The 20,308-nt window shown below is 42.9% G+C and overlaps 2 protein-coding genes across 7 annotated transcripts in view; one reads left to right on the forward strand and one right to left on the reverse strand.

The window, feature by feature from the left end:
* Slc31a1 (solute carrier family 31 member 1) overlaps window positions 1-1,329 on the reverse strand; it is a 34,177-nt gene extending 32,848 nt beyond the window's left edge. Inside the window, exon 1 of the mRNA XM_052716992.1 lies at window positions 1,196-1,329. The gene's annotated coding sequence lies outside the window, so the exon portion shown is untranslated. The remainder of the gene's footprint in view (window positions 1-1,195) is intronic.
* Window positions 1,330-1,488: 159 nt separating this feature from the next.
* Window positions 1,489-20,308, forward strand: part of Fkbp15 (FKBP prolyl isomerase family member 15) — a 57,405-nt gene continuing 38,585 nt past the window's right edge. For 3 of the 6 annotated variants that reach the window (XM_052716985.1, XM_052716984.1, XM_052716983.1), the window contains exons 1-9: window positions 1,519-1,663; window positions 7,170-7,285; window positions 8,250-8,334; window positions 9,310-9,379; window positions 14,601-14,675; window positions 14,972-15,070; window positions 16,588-16,737; window positions 17,892-17,960; window positions 19,074-19,220. In XM_052716985.1, the coding sequence (XP_052572945.1) occupies window positions 1,611-1,663; window positions 7,170-7,285; window positions 8,250-8,334; window positions 9,310-9,379; window positions 14,601-14,675; window positions 14,972-15,070; window positions 16,588-16,737; window positions 17,892-17,960; window positions 19,074-19,220 (864 nt within the window). In that variant the 5' untranslated portion in view covers window positions 1,519-1,610. Of the gene's footprint in view, window positions 1,664-7,169; window positions 7,286-8,249; window positions 8,335-9,309; window positions 9,380-14,600; window positions 14,676-14,971; window positions 15,071-16,587; window positions 16,738-17,891; window positions 17,961-19,073; window positions 19,221-20,308 lie in introns of those variants that run through there. The other 3 variants (XM_052716987.1, XM_052716990.1, XM_052716986.1) reach the window with 3 other exon arrangements.

The following is a 20,308-nucleotide window of genomic DNA, read 5'->3' on the forward strand; positions in this document are numbered from 1 at the left end:
TTTTATCTTTCTGGAAGCTACCTATAAAGAGACAAGAGCCATCGCTGGCTCTTTGGGTCACACGGGGAGGGGGCGGGAATGAGAGTAAATTAAGGAACAAGGATAAATTCTATTATTCAATCTAATAAAAAAATTAATGAGAACCCACTGTGGGCAAGACGACTTACAACTTAGTAGTTCAAAAACTATAATAAAGAACCCCACAGGGAAAGTGCCAAGAGGTACAAAGTTCTCTGGGAGAGAGCTACCCGTCCCTTCAACATCATCCAACAGACTAACGCATTCCGGTAAGGGCCAACTTACAGGACCAACCTGACTGAGAAGAAAAGCTGAGAGAAAGAACTCCAATGAGATCTGTGGAAATGGACGCTACAATGGGACACACTATCAACTTATCCACAGCGCGGCTAACCAGGTCTGGTTCATGATCGTTCAAAAATGATACCGGGTTAGCCAAAGAAATACAGAACACACACACACACACACACACACACACACACACACACACACACACACACACACACACACACACACGGTGAAAACTGGAGGCGGAGAAGTCAGCAACAACTAATGTTGACTTAAAACCTTGGCAGCAAAACTCAGTCCAGCAAAAGTGAGCTGAGGATTTTCTACCTTCAAAGTTCCCTCCATCATCCACCCTCCCGAATATCCCAGCTCTTCGAGACCTCTCCTATCTGAATTTTAGAAACGAGGTCCTTTCCCAAGCGGTATGCCACACAGTTTAGTTAAGGGCGAGGGTTCTCCTTCACTCATTAGCTCTCCAAACCCAGATACAAAGGACCAGGTCTGCCCTTTACTCTGCGTGACCTCGGACTAGTCACCCAAGTGGTTAGTTCTCCTGTTTTCTTTTCTGCAAATTCGTTGATTACGAAGAGACCCGGACCCGACTCGATGATCACTGAGATTTAAAACCTTGGCAAACCGCACACGGAGACACTGGACACAAGGTCCTTTGCGTAGATGGGGAAACTGAGGCACCGAGCACCCTGCCTAAGGTCATAATAGCAATAACGCTGTAGGGGACAGGCCACCGCACGGCTCAGATCCCCAGACTTCTAGTCGCCCCGCTCTCTCTTTCCGCCCAAGCCCAGAGGAGCTGCGGGGGGTCCTGATTCGGGAGGGGGAAAGGACAGCGAACACGCTGGGATTGGGAAAGGAAAGGGACAGGCCTTACCTTCCCAGGTCGAGCTCCGCCGCCCGTGCCTTCCTCTGGAACTGGAACCCCTCACCAGGTCTGGACTTCTCCCAAACCCCCGCCACTACTGTCAGGCTCGACGCGTCCCACGACTGCAGCAGAGGCCACCGATTCCCGCCCCGGCCCCGCCCCCTGAGCTATCTGACCAATCCTCTCTCAGAGCCTAGGAACTCCACCCCCTCGGAGGGCTGGCGAGGCCTTGCGTCACCAGGAGCTCACCTTCTCATTTGCCTTTGCTCCACCTTCTCCACCGCCGGGTCTCCTCTGGGCCCCACTACCGGGAGAGAGCTTTCCTGCCGGAAAGCAGCTCGCGGCTGCGGCAATTTACGACATCGGTTGTGACAGGCCCTGGGAACATCGACTTCCTCCCTTCAGCCGAGCTAAAGCCGACGTGATGTTCGGGGCCGGAGACGAAGATGACACCGACTTCCTCTCGCCAAGCGGCGGGTGAGTGATGGAGAAGTCGGGGCTGGAGCGCAGGGCCGAGAGACCGGTGGGCGGTTGCAGGGGTCGGTCTCTTCTCAGGCCTCTTCTCAACTTCCGGGTCCAGACCCTTGCAGCACTCTGGCTCAGACTTGGCAGTCTGAGCACAGCTCGCCCTGGTGTCAGACCGGTCGATTTGGGTTCAGGACCCGGCATCTCCACTTGGCACCCTTTCGCTTTATGAATCACAGTGTCTCCAGTGAAATGGAGATGATTGCTGAGGAGACTGCCTGCCTCGGGGTTTTTATAGGAGTCTGCTCCTATAAATATATGAGCTGTAAATTCAAGAGACTTTCTCTTCCCAGTGAACCAGGTGGTGACACCTTGAACCAGGAGCTGGTAGGCAGCTTCCTTCAAAGCCTACCTCGGATGTTACCTTTTTGGCGATCCTCTGCCTTCACAGCCCCAGGCAGAACAGACTGCATTATCTCCCTTTTTCCCACGAGTCTTTTGCACATGGGAGCTACTGAAATCTAAGTCCTGACAGAACTGCTTACGTTGCTCATTTCTGTGTTGCTCTTAGAAGAGTAACTCCTGGAGGATGTTGATTGCTCAGGAAGTGCCTGCGAAATCAAACTTTGTAAGCCCTGAGGCTTAAAGCCAATGGGAGAGACTGCACCATTTTCTCCTGCGTCAAACGTCATATATACTATCTTGACACAGAAGTCTTTAAAGGGAGGCAAGATTTCCCCCTCTTTTTAACAGTTAGCTTAGTGTTTTCCCTTCCATTGACTTAGTGGACCTCTTGACTCCCTTCAGACTTGTTAACTGCAAAGCTCACATCTTTGCAGAGCTCTGCTTTGCACATCTGCTTTACAAGTTTTGTGCATAGTGATGAACGTCCTTAAGAAATGACGAACACAGCAACATGCCCATCATTCTGCCGGATTCCGAGAGGCAACACTAGTGATTAATCTTTTGGTGTACTGGGAATTCAATACAGGAATGACTATAAAATGACTGGCTTTCTTTTGGTCTTACTTATTTGTGCACTGTGTTTGTGTGCGTGTGCCTGTGTGTGGTGTGTGCATGCTGTGACCATTTCTGTAGAGGACAGAGGTTCAGTATCAGGTGTCTCTCTCTGCAGACTTCCACTTTATTTTTTGAGACAGGTTCTCTCACTGAACCTGAGCTTACCATTTTGACTGGACAAAAATGTTTCCATTCTTTCCTATTTCGCCCCAAATGTTTGCAGCCTCTGCTGCTGTTGGCTGGGTTTTCAGCCAACACCTGTTTTGTTTGTGTTTGTATGTGGGGCCTTTTGAATATCTTCAAGGTTTGTTTATCTATTTGAGACAGGGTTTCACTATGAAGCCCTGGCTGGCCTAGAATTTTTTATATAGACCAAGCTGGCCTTGAACTCACAAGGATCTGCCTGTCTGCCTCCTGAACGCTGGGATTAAAGGCTTGCGCCATCACATCCAGCTTTGAGTTATATTTTAATTTCATAATCGTCACTATGTGAACGTATTTGAGGAAAGTCTATAAAGGAATTTTAAGACTCTCCACTTTCACGCATCAAGGAATCTGCTGCTGACTAGGCAGACAATGGCAGTCATGTGCTCTTCTCTTGATTCCTGACCCAAGATAAGTTTTTCCTAGCTCAACTAGCCTGCTTCCTTGAGCAGGCTTAACTAAGGATTTGAGATTCATCACGTGTATGACTGTGGGTCCTAGGCATAGCAACAGACAATTTGATGATGAAAAGACTCAGCAACAAAACTATACAGATCAATTTTTGTCCCCAGTAGTAGCTAGGAAAACAGAATCAAATTTAAGATTAAGAATAGAAAAGTGAACGGGGGAGATGGCTCAGTAGTTAAGAGCATTGGCTTCTCTTCCAGAGGACCTGGATTTGATCCCCACCACCCACATGGTGGCTCACAACCTTCTGCAACTCCAGTCTTGTGGCCTTCTGGCCAACACCATCTTCTGGCCTCCTTGAACACCAGGCATGCACATGGTGCATAGGACACACATGCAGACAAAATACCCCCACACATTAAATGAAGAAAGAAAAAAAAAAAACCAAAAACGAGAGGCAGTTCCGTGAGCAGTCTCCGATTTGGCTGTTCCCCCATTGGTTTTGTTAAGGAAATAGCACATCTGACAGTGAATGCTGACACTGCTTTTCAGTTCCTCTTTTACAAGTGCAGTTTAATTTTCCTGAAGTTTGACTTAACTTTATGACTTTCCTGATTCTATGTAGGATATTGAAGGCTAACCGGAGTAGGAGTACTGATGTCTGGGGTGGTGGTTTAAGTGACTGATAGTCTGCTTTTCACGTTCCTGGGCCTCTTTTCATTTGCTTGCTTGTTTGTTTTTGAGACATAATTTTACTGTGCCTCTCTGGTTAGCCTGGTATTCACAATTTATGGCAGACTAGCCTCCAACTCAGAGATCCGCCTGCTTCTGCCTCCGGAGTGTTGAGATTACCCAGATGAATCGAGCCTGGACAAGTTCCCCAACCTTAAAGTCAATGGCTAACCTAAAGTAGTAATCAAAAGGCATGTCTTCTCCTTCTGTCTTAGCCCTTTCCCCACCATTGTGACTTTGAAGTGAAGAAATGGACAAATGTTTGCTAAGTACATCGTGTTTGACTTCAGCTAATACAGGGGAATAAGGCATAGTTCTTACCCCTTAAACAGTGGAATAAAATAAAAAACAAACAAATCACAAAGCTTTAAACATTTTAGATTTATTTATTTAATGTTAATGTATAGGAGTGTGTATACAGGGTGTCAGGTTTACAGATGGTTACAAACCACCATCTGGGTGCTAGGAACTGAACCCAAGTCTTCTGCAATAGCAACAAATGCTCTTGACATCTGAGCCATCTCTCCAGCTCCCACAGGCTTTGTTTGAGATTGCATCTCACTATATTGCCCTATAAATTCTGAAATTCCTGGGTTCAAATACTCCACCAGAGAGCTTCTGAGCTACATCCCCACCTGACCTTCCTTTTATTGTCAATGATTGGTGTGTAAGCAATTAGACCTTATCTAGATTTAAGCTTTGGGCCAGCAAAATGGCTCAGTGGATAAAGCCTTGACAATCCAAGTTCAATCCCCATAAACCACATTAAGATAGAAGAAGAGAACTATTTCCACAAAGTTACCCTCTGGTCCTGCATGCACACTGTGGCACATACTCTCCTACACACGCAAGCACATACACATTGTACATACGCAGTACTGATAATAAGTTTTTCAAAATTTATACATATAAGACTTGACAGTTTTTCACTATTGCTAAAGGTATTATTGCCCAACTCTTCTAGAATTTAACCCCTTTAAGAACCTCAGCCAGGCATAATGGCACATGCTTTTAATCCCAGCACTCAGAGGCAGAGAAAGGTAGATTTCTGTGAATTCAAGTCCAGCCTAATCTACATAGGGAGTTCCCAGGCAGCCAGGCCTCCTAGTTAAACACTGTCTTAAAAAAGAAAGAAAGGGGAGAGAATCTTTAGGTCACCCTGACTAAAAGGAAAAATCTCAGTTTCCCCTATTTTTTTTTATTAAGAAAAAAAAATTTTATTCATTTTACATACTAATCACAGATCCCCCCTTCCCTCCTCCTGCCCACTCAATTGATTTGTGTTGCTATAACAGAATAGAACAGACTGGGTAAGTAATTAAAGAAAATAAATTTAGGACTTAGTTGGTGGAGTACAACACCATATAACGGTTGCCCCTTTAGCTAACTCATAATTTGTGATATCTAATCTCCTTATTTGATCATAAACTTCTGGAAAAAGAATCTAGCTTTGCTCATCCATGTTTACCTAGCTCTTAGTATAGTGCTTAACATCTCTTAAGCCCCAGGAAAACATCTAACTTAGATTAGCTTCCAGGGAGACCAGGCATAGGAACAATGCTCCAGGTAGAAAGAATAGCATGTCTAAAGGCTGGAGTTTAAAAAAATCTTAACCTTGACCTGGGGATGTGATTTAATGATCAAGTCTTTGCCCATCCTGCATGAGACTCTTGAGTTTAATCTCCAGCATCTGCACCCCTCTCCAAAAAAAAGTTCCTGCCTTATATAAGAAACTGAAGGAATTTGGAGATGGCCCACCAGTGAAGAGCACTGGCTGCGCTTCTACAGGACCTGGGTTCAATTCCTAACTCCCGTGGCAGCTCACAACCCTCTTTAACACAAGTCTCATGGAATCCAATGCCCTCTTCTGGCCTCTATGGGCACTGCATGCATGTGATGCACAGATATATATGCAGGCAAAACCATGATTTCTAGCATAGCCAGGGCTACATATAAAATCTTTAAAAAGAAAAGAAGCTGAAAGTTCCTTATAGTAGCTGTAGCACACAGTTGGAGGTAAGAAAGAAATAACTAAGTATGAAGCTTCGGAAGTAAGGAGATGAAGTCTTGAAGGGTTTTCTAAAACCATCTTCATCTTGTAGAGTTTGGATTAAAAAAGAAAATTTTTTTTACATTTATTTGTTACTTATTTATAGTGTATATGTGTAGATGCATGGGTACAGGCACACATGTATATCATAGCATGAGTATGGAGGTCAGGGGTAACTTGTAGGAATTGTTGCTCTCCTTTCACCACCTGCTTTCTGTAGATGGAGCTCATGTCAGTCATCAAGATTGGCGACAAGCACCTTTACCCACTGAGCCATCTTGGTGGCCTAAGTTCCAAGTCTGTATCTTACTAATATTGAAGAGTCATCAAGAATAACCATGTAGATGCAGTGTGTAGAATGTATAAGAAGGAGATAAGAGTTGGGTCTGGTGGCACATGCCTGTAATCCCAGCTACACAGGTCGACCGAAAGATCAAGGTCAACCTGGCCCCTTAGCAAGACTCCATCATAAAGTAAAGTAACATAAAAAAGGGTGATGGTGATGGATATAGCTCGGTGGGAGAGCCCTTGCCTGGCATGTTCAAGGCCCTATGGTCAATCCCCAGTACTGGAGTAGGTCTGGGGAGAGAGAGAACTGTATAAGACGTAGGTGGGGGGGGGGGTGAATTAGGAGATTATTGCAGTTATTAAAACTATACAGAGGTGGCCAGGTGGCAGTAGCACATGCCTTTAATCCCAGCACTCTCGAGGCATAGCCAGGCGGATCTCTGTGAGTTCGAGGCCAGCCTGGTCTACAGAGTGAGATCCAGGACAGGCACCAAAACTACAGGGAGAAACCCCGTCTTGAAAAAAAACCCTACACAGAGGTGATGGCAGCATAAATGGAGGACGTGGCAGTGAGGTAGGGAAGTGGGGAATGTGCTTGGGAACTCTCTAGGAAATACAATCAGATGGAACTTGGGTCAGCTACTGATTTCAAATCACAAATACTGTCTTGATTTCAGAGAGCCTCCGCTGCTACTGTTGTTACTGAGTAGTGAGCTACACCATCAGAGATATTTAAGATCACAGGCAGCAGCATTTAAAGTGATTAAAAGTTTGGGATATGTCAGATGAAATTTTATTTTCATTTTTCACTAACAGTGCCAGGCTGGCTTCTCTTTTTGGACTGGATCAAGCAACTACGGGCCATGGAAATGAATTCTTCCAGTACACAGCCCCAAAGCAGCCTAAGAAAGGCCAGGGAATAGTGACCACAGGTAAGTTAAGAGGCATTAGGATTGTGTCGTAGGTTGGATGGCTAACTGTCTTTGGAAGTGACATGCTATGATGGTTAATATTGGTTGTTAACTTGGTAGTATCTAGAATCACTTAAGGGACCAACTCTGGGCATATCTGTGAGGAGTTCCTATACTGGACTAACTGGATGAGGAAACTTCTCTAAATATGGGTGAAGTTTTATGGGAACAGAACAAAGAAAAATACAAATCAAGGTTTTTTTCATATACATTGGTGGAGCCATGAGGATAAAACAAACTGAGAAAATCTCTGCTGTAGGCCTCAGATGCTATCTGATGACATTCTTAGCCTTTTGGTTGGTGGAAGCTAGTATTCTTTTAAGTTAATACATTCCAAAAGGCTCTACCTGTTAGTCACCAGGATGTTAGATTAGACACATGAGTAGGCAAGAGAGGACTCCTGAGGGGGCTGAAGACAACCCAGGATAGGTTGTAATTAGGCTCTGAACCTGCAAACCTTCTTACCTCAGCCCAATCACTGGCCTTCTGGTCAGTTCATCAGCCTTGTAGGAGATTCAGTGTTAGGTGGGGTTCCTTCCAGGAACTTTCATCCACACTATCACCCTAAATTTCCTGTACTAGAAGAGGGAAATAGCTTTATTTTTATATACCCTAGTTGTCTGAGCATTGAAAAGAGAAAAGAACACTGTAGTATGGCCCTGTTTTCTAGACAATACTTCTTATCTAGCCATAAAATTTGTCTGTGGTGTATGGTGTTGGGGCTGGAGTGAGTCTAGCATCATCTGTTGTCATTATGTAAAGCTCTCATTTAGAGCCTGTTTCCTTACCACCTCTGGATCCAATGAGGAGAGTGGTAATGAAAGCATTGTTACACCAACCAGAAAGTATGAAGTGGAATTTTGAGGCTAGTTTTGAGGTGAAAAATCAAAAAAAAGAATGACACCTTTTTTTTCTTCATCTTCAGGAAATCAGACAGCACCAAAACCAGCAACAACCACCACAGGCACTTCGTCAGTACTGTTTGCAACTGCAGTGCACGCATATCGATAGTAAGTCGTTGGGAGACAAAGCTCTGTGCTGGTGAAGGGTAGGGAAGTGTAGGATGCAGTTCCTGGCCTTTCTCAGAAGCCCATGCTCATTGCAGCCTAGTTCCTCAGTCCTTGCCTAGACAGGGCCCTAAATAACATTATCTTGTCTGTGCTGTTAATGTTTGGGCCCTCCACAGCAGCTTCTTAAGTTCTTAGGAGTACTGTGGATAATAGATGATTTGTTGTAGGATATCATTTTAAGATGTGTTACTTTTGTTTATGTTGCATTTGTTTAACTCTGTGAAGCTGTGTTACTATGGCTATCTAAAACATCTGATGGTCTAATAATGAACTGAATGGCCAATATCAAAGCAGGAGAAAGGATAGGCAGGACTGGCAGGCAGAGAGAATATATAGAAGAAGAAATCTGGGGAAAAAAAGAAGTAGTCAGAGAAGGAGGAGGACTCCAGGGGCAGCCACCCAGCTACACAGCAAGCCATGGAGTAAGAAACAAAGAATGGTATACAGGAATAGAAAAGGAAAAGCCCAGAGGCAAAAGATAGATGGGATAATTTAAAGTTAAGGAAAGCTGACAAGAAACAAGCCAAGCTAAGGGCGGGCATTTATAATTACGAATAAGCCTCTGTGTGTGATTTATTTGGGAGATGGGTGGTGGGCCCCCAAAGAGCTAAGAGCAAAAAACAACTAATAACAATGACTGAGGAATAAAGAAGTTGGAGCTGGGTGTGGTGACACTCATCTTTAATCGCAGCACTTGAGAGGCAGAGACTGCAGGATCTCTGTGAGTTCCAGACCAGCCAGAGTTATACCAATGAGAGCCTGTCTCAAAGAAAAAGAAGTTGCAGAAGAGCTTTAGATTAAAAACTGTCCGCCTCTGACCTCTTCTAGAGGCCAGATGCCTAACTTTATCAAAACAGTGCTGGCTCTTCATGGTTTATAGAGGTACTGATGTCTGTTATTTTCTTGCTTTAATAGCATAAACGGTCAATATGCAAAGCAGGGCAAATTCGGAGCTGCTGTCCTGGGGAACCACACAACCAGAGAGGTGAGAAGCCCCACATCAATTCATATGCCACATCCCAAGTATTGTCAGTACCAGGAGTCTGGTTTTTATCTGCCTGATCTGGCTCGTGTGTCACGATAACAGTGGCTACTAATGATAAGTCTGAGTGTGTAGGATTCAGTAAATGGCCTCAGTTTGTATACTGTTAGGCATTAAAGCAGGTACAGCTGCTCAGAATGTTTGCTTTAGACGTTTCATTTGTGATGGTTCTAGTGTCAGAGCTGGAAAGCTTTGGAGTACACTGTTAAGGATGTTCTTTGTTGGGTAGTTAATGATCATTCATTGTACTGTCAGCACATTCCATCTTTATGCCTCTGTTAATGGCTGATATTTATCCTTTGCAAGTCTGAAAACAAGGTTGAGCAGTTGATTAGTCAGGGTGAAGTGTCATGGATGTCACTAAATGCCCCTAAGCCTGACTTCTTTGAGTTGGTACATCTAGCTCAAATACTGCTCCAGAGCATTGAGTTAGACATTATTGAGCTGAACATCAATTCTAGCATTTCAGAGGCCCAGAGAACACGGGTTCCTGCTGCTCTGCCACTCTCAGCACAAAGCTAAGATTAGTTGCCCATGGTGACTGATACAATGGACAGCACTGTAAGACACACAAAAACAGGTATGGGAAATTTGAAACACAAATCAGCGGGGCTTAAATATGCAGCCATAAGTATTAGTACTAAGCTCTTGCTAGGGTTATTAAGTCTTTCATCTGTGATCACACCCTCACCTTTCTTTTCACACTCAGGTTATTTTGAACAGATCTCAATATACAATTTCAGTGGTAAATGCTTTAGTATATAATTCTAAGAGACGAGATACTTAAAAACAAAACTGTCAGGTAATTATCACACCTAAAGAAGTAAACAGTACATCTTAATCTCAGTCACTACCAGGAAGTGTTCAAATTTCCTTGTTCCTGTACTGTTTTTCTTCTTGTATATCCATTTGAATCAACATCTAGTGAGGTTACCCATTGTAGTTGGTCCCTATGTCCCTCAAATCTTCCATCCTCCCATCAGGAAGCAAATGATGTCTGGCTGTCTCTTGTTTTGTGTTTTAGCAGCTGCTGCTGACTGTTATCTAGACCTATTAATTCATTAGAGATTACAATTTGGATCTTAGAACTCTAGCTGTGAGACATCACTATGCTTGATGGCCAGAAAGAGGTAGTAGGTTGGAGAAGCAATTATAAAGAAGCAGATAAGGGGTTGGAGAGATGGCTTAGTGGTTAAGAGCACCAGCTTCTCTTCCAGAGGACCTGAGTTTGGTTCTCAGCGCTCACATATTGGCTCACAACTGTCTGTAATTCCAATTCAGGGAATCTGATGCCCTTTTCTGGCCTCTGCATGCATGTGTTGCATAGACATACATGCAGGCCATACACCCATACACAGAAAATAAAATACATTTGGGGGTCTGGAGAGATGGTTCAGTGGTTAAGAGCCCCTGGTTGCCCTTTCAGAGGATCCAATTCAATTCCCAGCATCCACATTGCTGCTCACAACTGTCTGTAACTCCAGTTCTAGGGGATCCAATGCTCTCTGCTGGCCTCAACAGGCATCAAACACAAGGTACAGTCATGGTGCACAGATATATATGCAGACAAAACACCCGTTCACATTAAATAAAGAATCGAAGCTGATAGCTGGATGGTAAGCACACACCTTTAATCCCAGAACTTGAGAGGCACAGACAGGGGGATCTCTGTGGGCTCAAGGGAGATATGGTTTACATAGGGAGTTCAAGGCCGGCCAGCTACACAGTGAGGTCCTGTCATAAAAAAAAAAAAAGAAAGACACAGATAAATTGCAACAGTTATATTGTAAAGTTTTTTGGATAAAAACCTTGCTGGAGAGCTATAGAAATGTTGAAGGGAAGATAAATTAAAATCTTAGAGAAAAACCACCAATGAGATGCCTCTGTTTTCTATCTTGAGTACATTGCTGACTTTAGGTGTAGTCTAGGCAGCAGGTATGACACAAGCAGAGAGACTGCTCAAGAGAAGAGAAGTTGACAAAACCAGAGAGTCTCGCAGCTCTACATCAGTTTTCCCCGTAGGACATTCGTTGAATTCAGGGGTGCTATGGAAGTCCCGGCACTATGCCAGAGTTGGAATGATTTCTGCAGCTTTGTGGTGCATAGGAGAAACACTTGTAGAGGGAGAGACCTCCACAATAGCAACTCTCTTCCTCTGCTTGTATTTACTAGATTTTGAACTTCATGGGGAAATACTAAAGAACTCAGCTAAAAATTTCTGTTGAGTAGAACTTTAAGAACCAAGGAGTTGGAGAGACGGTCTAGGCTTTCAGCCAAAAGCTTGGCAAGGTGCTGCCTGAGAATCAGGACAACTCAGAAGTAGACTGATTCTTAAAACATTTTAAAGATTTATTTGTTTTATTTTATGTATAGGAATATTTTGCCTGCATTAGTTTTCTGTGCACCAAGTGAGTGCACTGTGCCCACAGAGGTGAAAAGAGAGAATTGGATCCCTCTGGAACTGAAGTTAGGATGGTTGTGAGCCACATGTGGGTACTAGGAATCAAGCCTGGGCCCTATTCAAGAGCAACAACTATGTTTAACCGCTGAGCCAACTCGAATCATGATAAACTGATTCTTAGTGAATGTCTAATCCTCTTACAACCACTTCAGTCCACAGTTGAACTGTGGTGATCAGCCCTTCACTTTGAAAAATAGTGTCTCAGGTGAAACCACCTATCGCCTCACAGCCCCCCCATTGTGTTTCTGAGGACAAATTCCATTTTTTTAAAATATTTATTTATAGCCGGGTGGTGGTGGTGCACGCCTTTAATCCTAGCACTCGGGAGGCAGAGCCAGACAGATCTCTCTGAGTTCCAGGCCAGCCTGGTCTGCAGAGCAAGATCCAGGTTAGGCACCAAAACTACACAGAGAAACCCTGTCTCAAAAAAAAACATGTATATATACACATATATATTATATATGTATATATTATTTTTATTATTTTTAGTTATGTATAAGTATTTGTATAAGTAATATATTTGTAATATATTATATATGTATATATTATTTTTATTATTTTTAGTTATGTGTAAGTATTTAGTTATGTGTAAGTCTGCATGTGGGAATGTACCTTTGAGTGCAGGTACCTGAGGGGGCCAAAGGAGCTAGAGTTACAGGTGGTTTTGAGCCTCCTATCATGGATTTGGGGAACAGAACTCAGGTCCTCTAGAAGAGCAGCAATGCTCTTAACCACTGAGCCATTATGTCTGTTGTCCAGAGGGTGAATTTTAATTATTTGTGTGTTTGTGTTTGTTTAATTGATATATAGCATACATGCACATGTCATCCCTAAGTCTCTGGGAGATTGGTTCTAGGGTCCTCCCCTCCCCATGTATAAGTGAATGCTCAAGATCCTTCTGTAAAGTGGCAGAGGGCTGTACTTGTACATTCTTCCTTATACTTTAGGTCAGCTCTAGGTTATTTGTACCATCTGATAGATATAAGTGCTACATAAATAGTTACTATATTATTCAAGAAATATAAGAAGAAGTATATGTTTAAATCTATAGAACTGGAATCTAGGCACATAGAGGCCGACTGTGACATATTTTTTTATATATAAAATTTTGCAGTTTAACATTTTAAGTACACAGTACAGTGGCTATTTTGTTTTATTTTTTAATTAATTTATTTTATATTTATTTATATAATGTATGTGGGTGGTTTGCCTACATGTCTGTCTGTCTGTGTACCACTTATGTGCCTAGTGCCAAAAGAGGCCAGAAGAGGGTATAGGATCCCCTGGAACTGGAGTTATGAGCCACCATGTGGGTGCTGGGACTTGAACTCAGGTCCTCTGGAAGAATAATCAGTGCTCTTAACTGCTGACCTGTCTCTCCAGCCCCAATCCAGAGGCTTTAATTACATTTACAGTATTAAGTACTCATCACTACTAGTCCCATTTTTTTTTTTTGTAATCTCAAACAGAAACTATCCATTAAGTGGTAACCCTCCATCTCCCCTACCCTTACTTCTCCATAACCTCTAATCTGCTGTCTTTGTGAATTTACCTGTTCCAGATACCTCATGTAAGTGAAGTCATGTGACATTTATCTTTTTGTGATTGACTTGCTTTATTAGCTCAGTACCCTCAAAGTTCATCCATGGTTTTTCTTACCCATGACCTTTCTAAGTACAGCTGTAGCCCTGTGCTATAATGCTGATCCCCTGTGTATAATTCTATGCCAAGAAAAATGCCCGTAAGAAATGAGGACAAAATAAATTTGCAGACAAACGAAAGTTGGGAGAATCCATTGTCAGTAGATTGTTACTATGGGAAACTTGAAAGGAAGTTCATTAGGTAGAAGGAGGTATATGTCCACGTCCTCTATGAGACATGGAGAAAGTTCATAGATGCACTATCCATATGGTTTCAAACTGGACACAGCTTGAATAGCTATGACTAGGAGAGTGAGTAAACAGGTTGTGGTATATTCATATAGAATAATAGTAATGGTCAATAGAGAACCAAGTACTGGTACATTAAGTGACAGGGCTTAGTCTACATTAAATGAAAATGGCAGGACAAAAATCAAAATCTATAAGCCATAGTAATTTAAGTATAGTGAAATTGGTCTATGACTGAGTCATAGTAGTGGTTCCCTGGAGTAGGGAGAGATTATTGATGGGAAGGGGCAGGGGAGCTATTAGGATGTAGGAAACAATGATCTTTTCTCAATCTGACTGGTTGCTACGTGGGCACATATACGTGTGAAAATTCACTGAGCTGTACATGTATGATTTATATGATTTTTTCCCTCTCAAATTTAAAAGATTTTTGTTGTTGTTGGTTGGTTGGTGTTTTTTGAGACAGGGTTTCATTCTATAGCTCATGTTGAACTCAAACTCATGGCAATCCTCCTGCCTCAGCCTCCCAAGAGCTGGGGTTACAGGCATGCACCACCAAATCTGGCTTGCTTTTTCTGTAAAGCATTCAGCCACTATCCCTTAGTTACCCCTCATATGAATGGAAATGCCAACAAAATAAAGCTATTGCTAATTACAGTTAAAGAGTGCGGCCAGAATGAAAAGAGGTAAATGGCCAGTGAAAAATCCTATTTCACAGACTGAACGGTTTTGAGATTTGTAGATGTAGGAAGCATAGCCTCATGTCTTACTGATGATCCTGTTTTCTTTTTCTGTCCATTGTATTTGACTACAGTATAGGATTCTTCTTTACATCAGTCAGCAGCAGCCAGTGACTGTTGCTACAGTTCATCTGAACTTTGAGCTAATGGTAAGAGTCTCTCCTACTGGAATCTCTAGCCCCGTTAGGTTTGTGGGAAAGATGGGCCTGAACATTCCTGATAGAAAAAGATCCTCTGCTCAGGCCTGGACACCAGTAAGCAGCCCTTCAGAAAGGTCTCCTGGCTCCTTTTGGGAAAGTGGACTTGTGTGTGTGGGGGGGGGGGGAGTTCCTGTTTACTGCCTGAGTCCCTGAACCAGTCCTCAGTCCTCCTCTGGGAGCTGAGACAGTGAGATTTACCCACGTGCTGCTCTGCTTGAATTACCCAGACTTTTTTGTCCCCCCAGGTTCGGTCCAGTAACTACAGCACCTTTTATGATGACCAGAGACAAAACTGGTCTATCATGTTTGAGTCAGAGAAGGCTGCTGTGGCGTTCAATAAACAGGTGACGTCTTCTTACTCTTTCCTGTGCAAAGCCAGAGCACTTGTTTGGAGTCTTCCTTGTTTAAGTTATGGCAAAACCATAGCTGCTCTGTGTTATTAATAACAAGGTAAAGAACCCACTAAGCTTGCTGTGTTTCAGGAAAAGAATAGACGTTCTTATTGAAATTGCCTGAGGAAATATTTAAAGGGAAAAATGGGGAAATGTAAGCTTATTTGATTAAACACTTTTTTGCCGGGCTGGAGAGATGGTCCCGTGTTAAAACACTTGTTGCTGTACAAGTGTAAGGACCGGAGTTCACATCCCTAGCACTCAAATAAGTGCTGGATGGGTGTGACAGAGATGGATTCCCAGGACAAACTAGCCGGTTAGACTAACAGAATCAGGGAGCTCTGGGTTCAGCCAGAGACCCTGCCTCAGTAAATACAGCAATCGAAGAAGACACCTAGCATTAGCCTCTGGCCTCCAGACACACACAGCCTCATATCCATGTGCCCACACATGTGAACACACATACACATATACCACACACACATACAGATGGAAAAATCCCTACCTTTTTTGTTACACAATTTTCTTAAAGATACATGAAACCTGTAAAAGTAGCATATCAAAAGACTTAAAATTTTATAAGCTCTTTGTAGAAAAACATCTAAAACAATCATTTAAGAGCTAGTTGGTGAAGTGTCTGTCATGTAAACGTGAGGACTTGAGTCCGATCCCCAGAGCACTGTGATAAAGAGAAAGCCAAGAGTGGCAGTGAGTACTTATAATCTCTGCACTTTAATCCTTTGGCCTCTACATGTACGTACACACACACATGCACCCACACACAAGCATGTAGCACACATACATTCGTAACTTTACTACCCAGAGTAACACATTACATTGCTTTTTTATGTGTATAGTAAGTGTAAGTATGTGTATTCCTTCGAGAGTTCTATAGTTTCTGTATTTTATCTTCCTACCTCATGAAAAATTATTTAGAAGCTTGTACTATGGATGTTGTCTGCTATGGTTTGAATGTACCTTTCCCTAGGAGGTCACATTATTGAAATCTAATCACTAAGGTAATGGTAGTAGGAGGTTGGGTCTTTGGGAGGTGGTTATTAGATCATGAGGTCAGAGCATTTGTTTACTTACTGTTATTTCCTAGGTGCATTGCTAAGCACTCTGTTTGAATTGGCCTGTCTAATTTCCATAGCCACCTATAAGATTTGCAAAGCTCTTCTTCATTTTGCAAGTGGGATCGGGTAAATCTATGGAGATTAAGTTATTTGCTGAAGGTCAGAGTTAAGAAGTGGCAATGCCTGGCTCTGTACCCAGACATTCTGACTCCAGTGCTGTCTTGTTAGGCACCTAGATTCCTGGCCAGATTACTGACTTTGGAATGGCTTACGTCTACACTTGTAATCTGTTTGTTAGTAGATGTAGCTGTTTGAGAAAGAATATTAGCGGTGATGGGATGGGTACTTATGAAGCTTAAACCAAGCTTCTGGTGCTCTGATTTGACCTTGCAGGTGTGTGTGGCCAAATGCAATAGCAGTTCTTCCTTGGATTCAGTGCTGTGTCAGGACCTGGTTGCAGCAGAGGGTCCTGCTGTAGATACTGGAGATTCTTTGGAAGTAGCCTATACAGGCTGGCTCCTTCAGAATCAGATGCTGGGCCAGGTAAGACAGTGTACTCTCCAAGTTCTTTCTATGTAAGTGGCACGTGGCTTTCCATGTGCACATGGAAAGTGAACTGTGGCTACTGATCAGTAGAAACCTTTGCTGAGACTGAATCAGTCTTCACAAAACACATTCATGAAGTACTTCAGTGTAAATGTGCTCAGTGACCCCACACCCCATCTCATATCTAGGGGGACACAGTTTCCTAAGGATAATTGATGCGTATGTCTTGTCCTCCCTGCCAGTTTCAAACTTGAATATAGCTTTAAGAAATAGATCTTATTTTTAGACCTTCTCACCATCTTTCTTTTTCTTTTAGAGACAGGGGCTCACTGTGTAGCCCTGGATGGCCTGGAACTTGCTATGTAGACCCAGCTGGCCTGGAGATCACAGAGATCTGCCTGCCTCTGCCTCTGCCCTCTCTCCAGAGTTCTGGGATTAAAATCAAATGCCACTGTGTCTAGCTACCATTTTCCTTTACCAGACACTGTAAATATGTTGGAATTGTGTTTTTAGTACTGTTAAGTTCTCAAAAGCAATGAGATGTGACAGAAAGAGCTGTATGACTTAAAAAGTGTGAATATGTGGGCTATGGTGGCACAGGTTTTTAATTCCAGCACTTGGGAGGCAGGTGCAGGCCTATTTCTATGATTTCAGGGCCTGCCAGATCTACATAGTGAATTCCAAGCCAGCCAGGGCCACATAGTGAAAGCCTGTATCAAACAAAACAAAAGACAAAACAACAACAACAACAACAACAAAAGAACGAGGTGGGGGCGCAGATCAGGGCCCAGCTTGACCTGGATCAAACCTGTGAAACCCGTGGTTTTCCCCATTTGTGCACAGAGCTTAGTAATCCTCCCCCTGCTTTCCTGGCAGGACAGTATCAGCACCAAATGAGTACAGTTACTGAAAATGTGTTATAGATGTGATGGTGCCAGAGCGTGCTGTTCCCCAGCTTGGCAAATCACTGTTCCCAGGGGTTGGTGTGATAACCTCCAACCATGACGTAGTCCCATCCTTTTAGCTTCTTTGGGAGCCACGTGCCCGTCATACCTGTTGTTTCCTGTTCGGAAGTGCTGACCCCGGTAGTTGATTATCATCATGAGGATTATTGTTTTTGAAATTGACTGACTTTCTTTACCAAATGGCAGGTTTTTGACTCTACTGCTAACAAAGATAAACCTCTTCGCCTGAAATTAGGATCAGGAAAAGTTGTCAAGGTAAAAGCCTGTTGGAATTTAGCTTTTATGTTGTAGCATCCCCAACCTCTCCTTGTCTTCTGAGTCTGGAAAAGCTTGGTTGAAAAGTGGGAAGGGGCTGGGCGGTGGTGGCGCACGCCTGTAATCCCAGTACTCACGAGGCAGAGGCAGGCGGATCTCTGTGAGTTCGAGGCCAGCCTGGACTACAGAGTGAGTTCCAGGACAGGCTCCAAAGCTACACAGAGAAACCCTGTCTCGAAAAACAAACAAACAAACAAAAAAAAAAAAAGAAAAAGAAAAGTGGGAAGGGGAAAGGTGTTCTACATTGTCAACATTGGAGAAATGTTTACCTATGAGAAGCTATGCTGAAGAGGAGTGCATTTGTTTTTTAGGCCCTTCCTTTCTTTTCCTCCTATGACTCTGAGGAAATTAGTCCGTTGTTCCCGCAGCCTGATGGAGAGGTGGCACTATGTCTCAGCAGCTGCCATAATGCCCGATTCTCGTCTGTTTGACTGGGTGTAGCATGAGGAGCACTGCTCTAGGATTCGAGTTGTGAATTTTGCTTATCAGTGACCATTTGAACATATGTTCAGTGTCATGGTATTGGGCATGTTAGGGCATTGTGCTGGGTCTATCCATCCATGTACAAAATGTTTTTTCACTGCATTGCCTATGCCTGTTTTGCCCAAATTCTTTGGAGACTTTTTCTGTTAAATAGTTAAGGCATACTCCTTGAAGTTAGACGGGTCTTATGTTCAACATCAGCTTAACAGTACTGACTGTGTCATCTCTAAGCCAGTTATTGAACCTCCAGAGTCTGTTTTCTCACTTAAGAAGTGAAGGCAGTGCTAGCCATCATGGGATTCAACAAGCAGGTGGAATGCTTAACCATAGCTATACCTGGAAAAACGTGATTTAATAAGTGATAGCTTCGATTCTCTTTTAATACTATAATTCTGCCCCCACTCCCATCATTTAAATGTCTTGCCCAACTCCAGATGTGCCAGCTTTCTTTTTTTTTTTTCATTTGTTTATTGTTTCTGTGTGTGTGTAGTGTATGTAAGTTTATGTGTTTGTGTGCATGTTTATGTTCTTTTTGTCTGATGAGCTTTTTCCCACTTCCGGTTTCTGTAGGGCTTAGAGGATGGACTACTGGGCATGAAGAAAGGAGGAAAGCGGTTAATTATCATTCCTTCTGCCTGTGCTGCTGGCTCTGAAGGAGTAATAGGCTGGACTCAGCCAACAGACTCAATCCTGGTGTTTGAGGTAGAAGTTAGGCGGGTAAGTGAAACTGACCTGTGTTGTGCTTGTAAATCTGATTCTGAAGATATAGATTGCTTTTAAAAAATAGAAATGGCAGGGTAGGGAGAAGGTTGGTAGAGTCCTTGCCCTCAGGTCTGAGTTCAGTCCCCAGAACCTACACAAACATGCTGGTATGGTGGCACGTGTTTGTAACGACCATACGTATTTGTATACATACGTGTATATATATACACATATACATGTATATATGTGTACATAGAAGACATATCTATGTTCATGCATTCCTAGGAATTTCTGAAAGCTTTAGAAGAAATGATGAGTGGTTTTCTCTGAGAATGGACTTGGAGTTCATCATCTTGTCTTTTTTTTTAGTGTATAAAAATCTTGTCAGCCAGGTGTGGTGGTGCATATCTTTAGTCCCAGCATTTGGGAGGCAGAAGCAGTCAGATCTTAGTGAGTTTGTGGCCAAACTGATCTACTAATGAGTTTCAGACCAGCCAGGGTCACACAGTGAGACCCTGTCTTTGAATAGCTATAATTTCTATACTAAAATAGCAACTAATTTTGGTTGGTTTATAGTATCCCTTCTCTCAAATGACCTTGTTATTATTAGGTTTAAATGTTATGGTGCTGGTAACTATAAACTATAAAATACAATACAAATAATGAATTTTATGGCTATCTCTATGCAGTAGTTATGCCTGCCACAACAGAGAGGTAGCCCTCCTAATGGGAGACCCTTCTCTCTGCTGGCCAAATCTAATCTTCTTACAGTGACATGTCCCCAGCTGCCTTTTTGTTTTTAAATATCTTCTAGTTTCTCTGTTTTTCTTTGAGCCTCAGGAAATCATAGGTAATGATAGATAACAAACTAGTTCAAAACTATTAATACTGACTTATAAACATAAGCAAAAGTTTTCTACTTTACCAGTAATCAAGAAATTAGAGCTAGGCATAATGACATATGCTGTTAGTCCCAGCATTTGAGAAACAGAGGCAGATGGATCTCTATGTGTTTGAGGCCAACCTGGTCTACAGAGTGAGCATAGTGAGTTCCATGACAGCCAGAGCTAATAGTGAGACCCTGTCTCAGAGGGAGGGAGAGA

This window comes from Peromyscus californicus, unplaced genomic scaffold (genome assembly GCF_007827085.1).
Source record: "Peromyscus californicus insignis strain IS unplaced genomic scaffold, ASM782708v3 Scaffold_5__1_contigs__length_169319896, whole genome shotgun sequence".
In the NCBI taxonomy this organism is placed as follows: domain Eukaryota; kingdom Metazoa; phylum Chordata; class Mammalia; order Rodentia; family Cricetidae; genus Peromyscus; species Peromyscus californicus.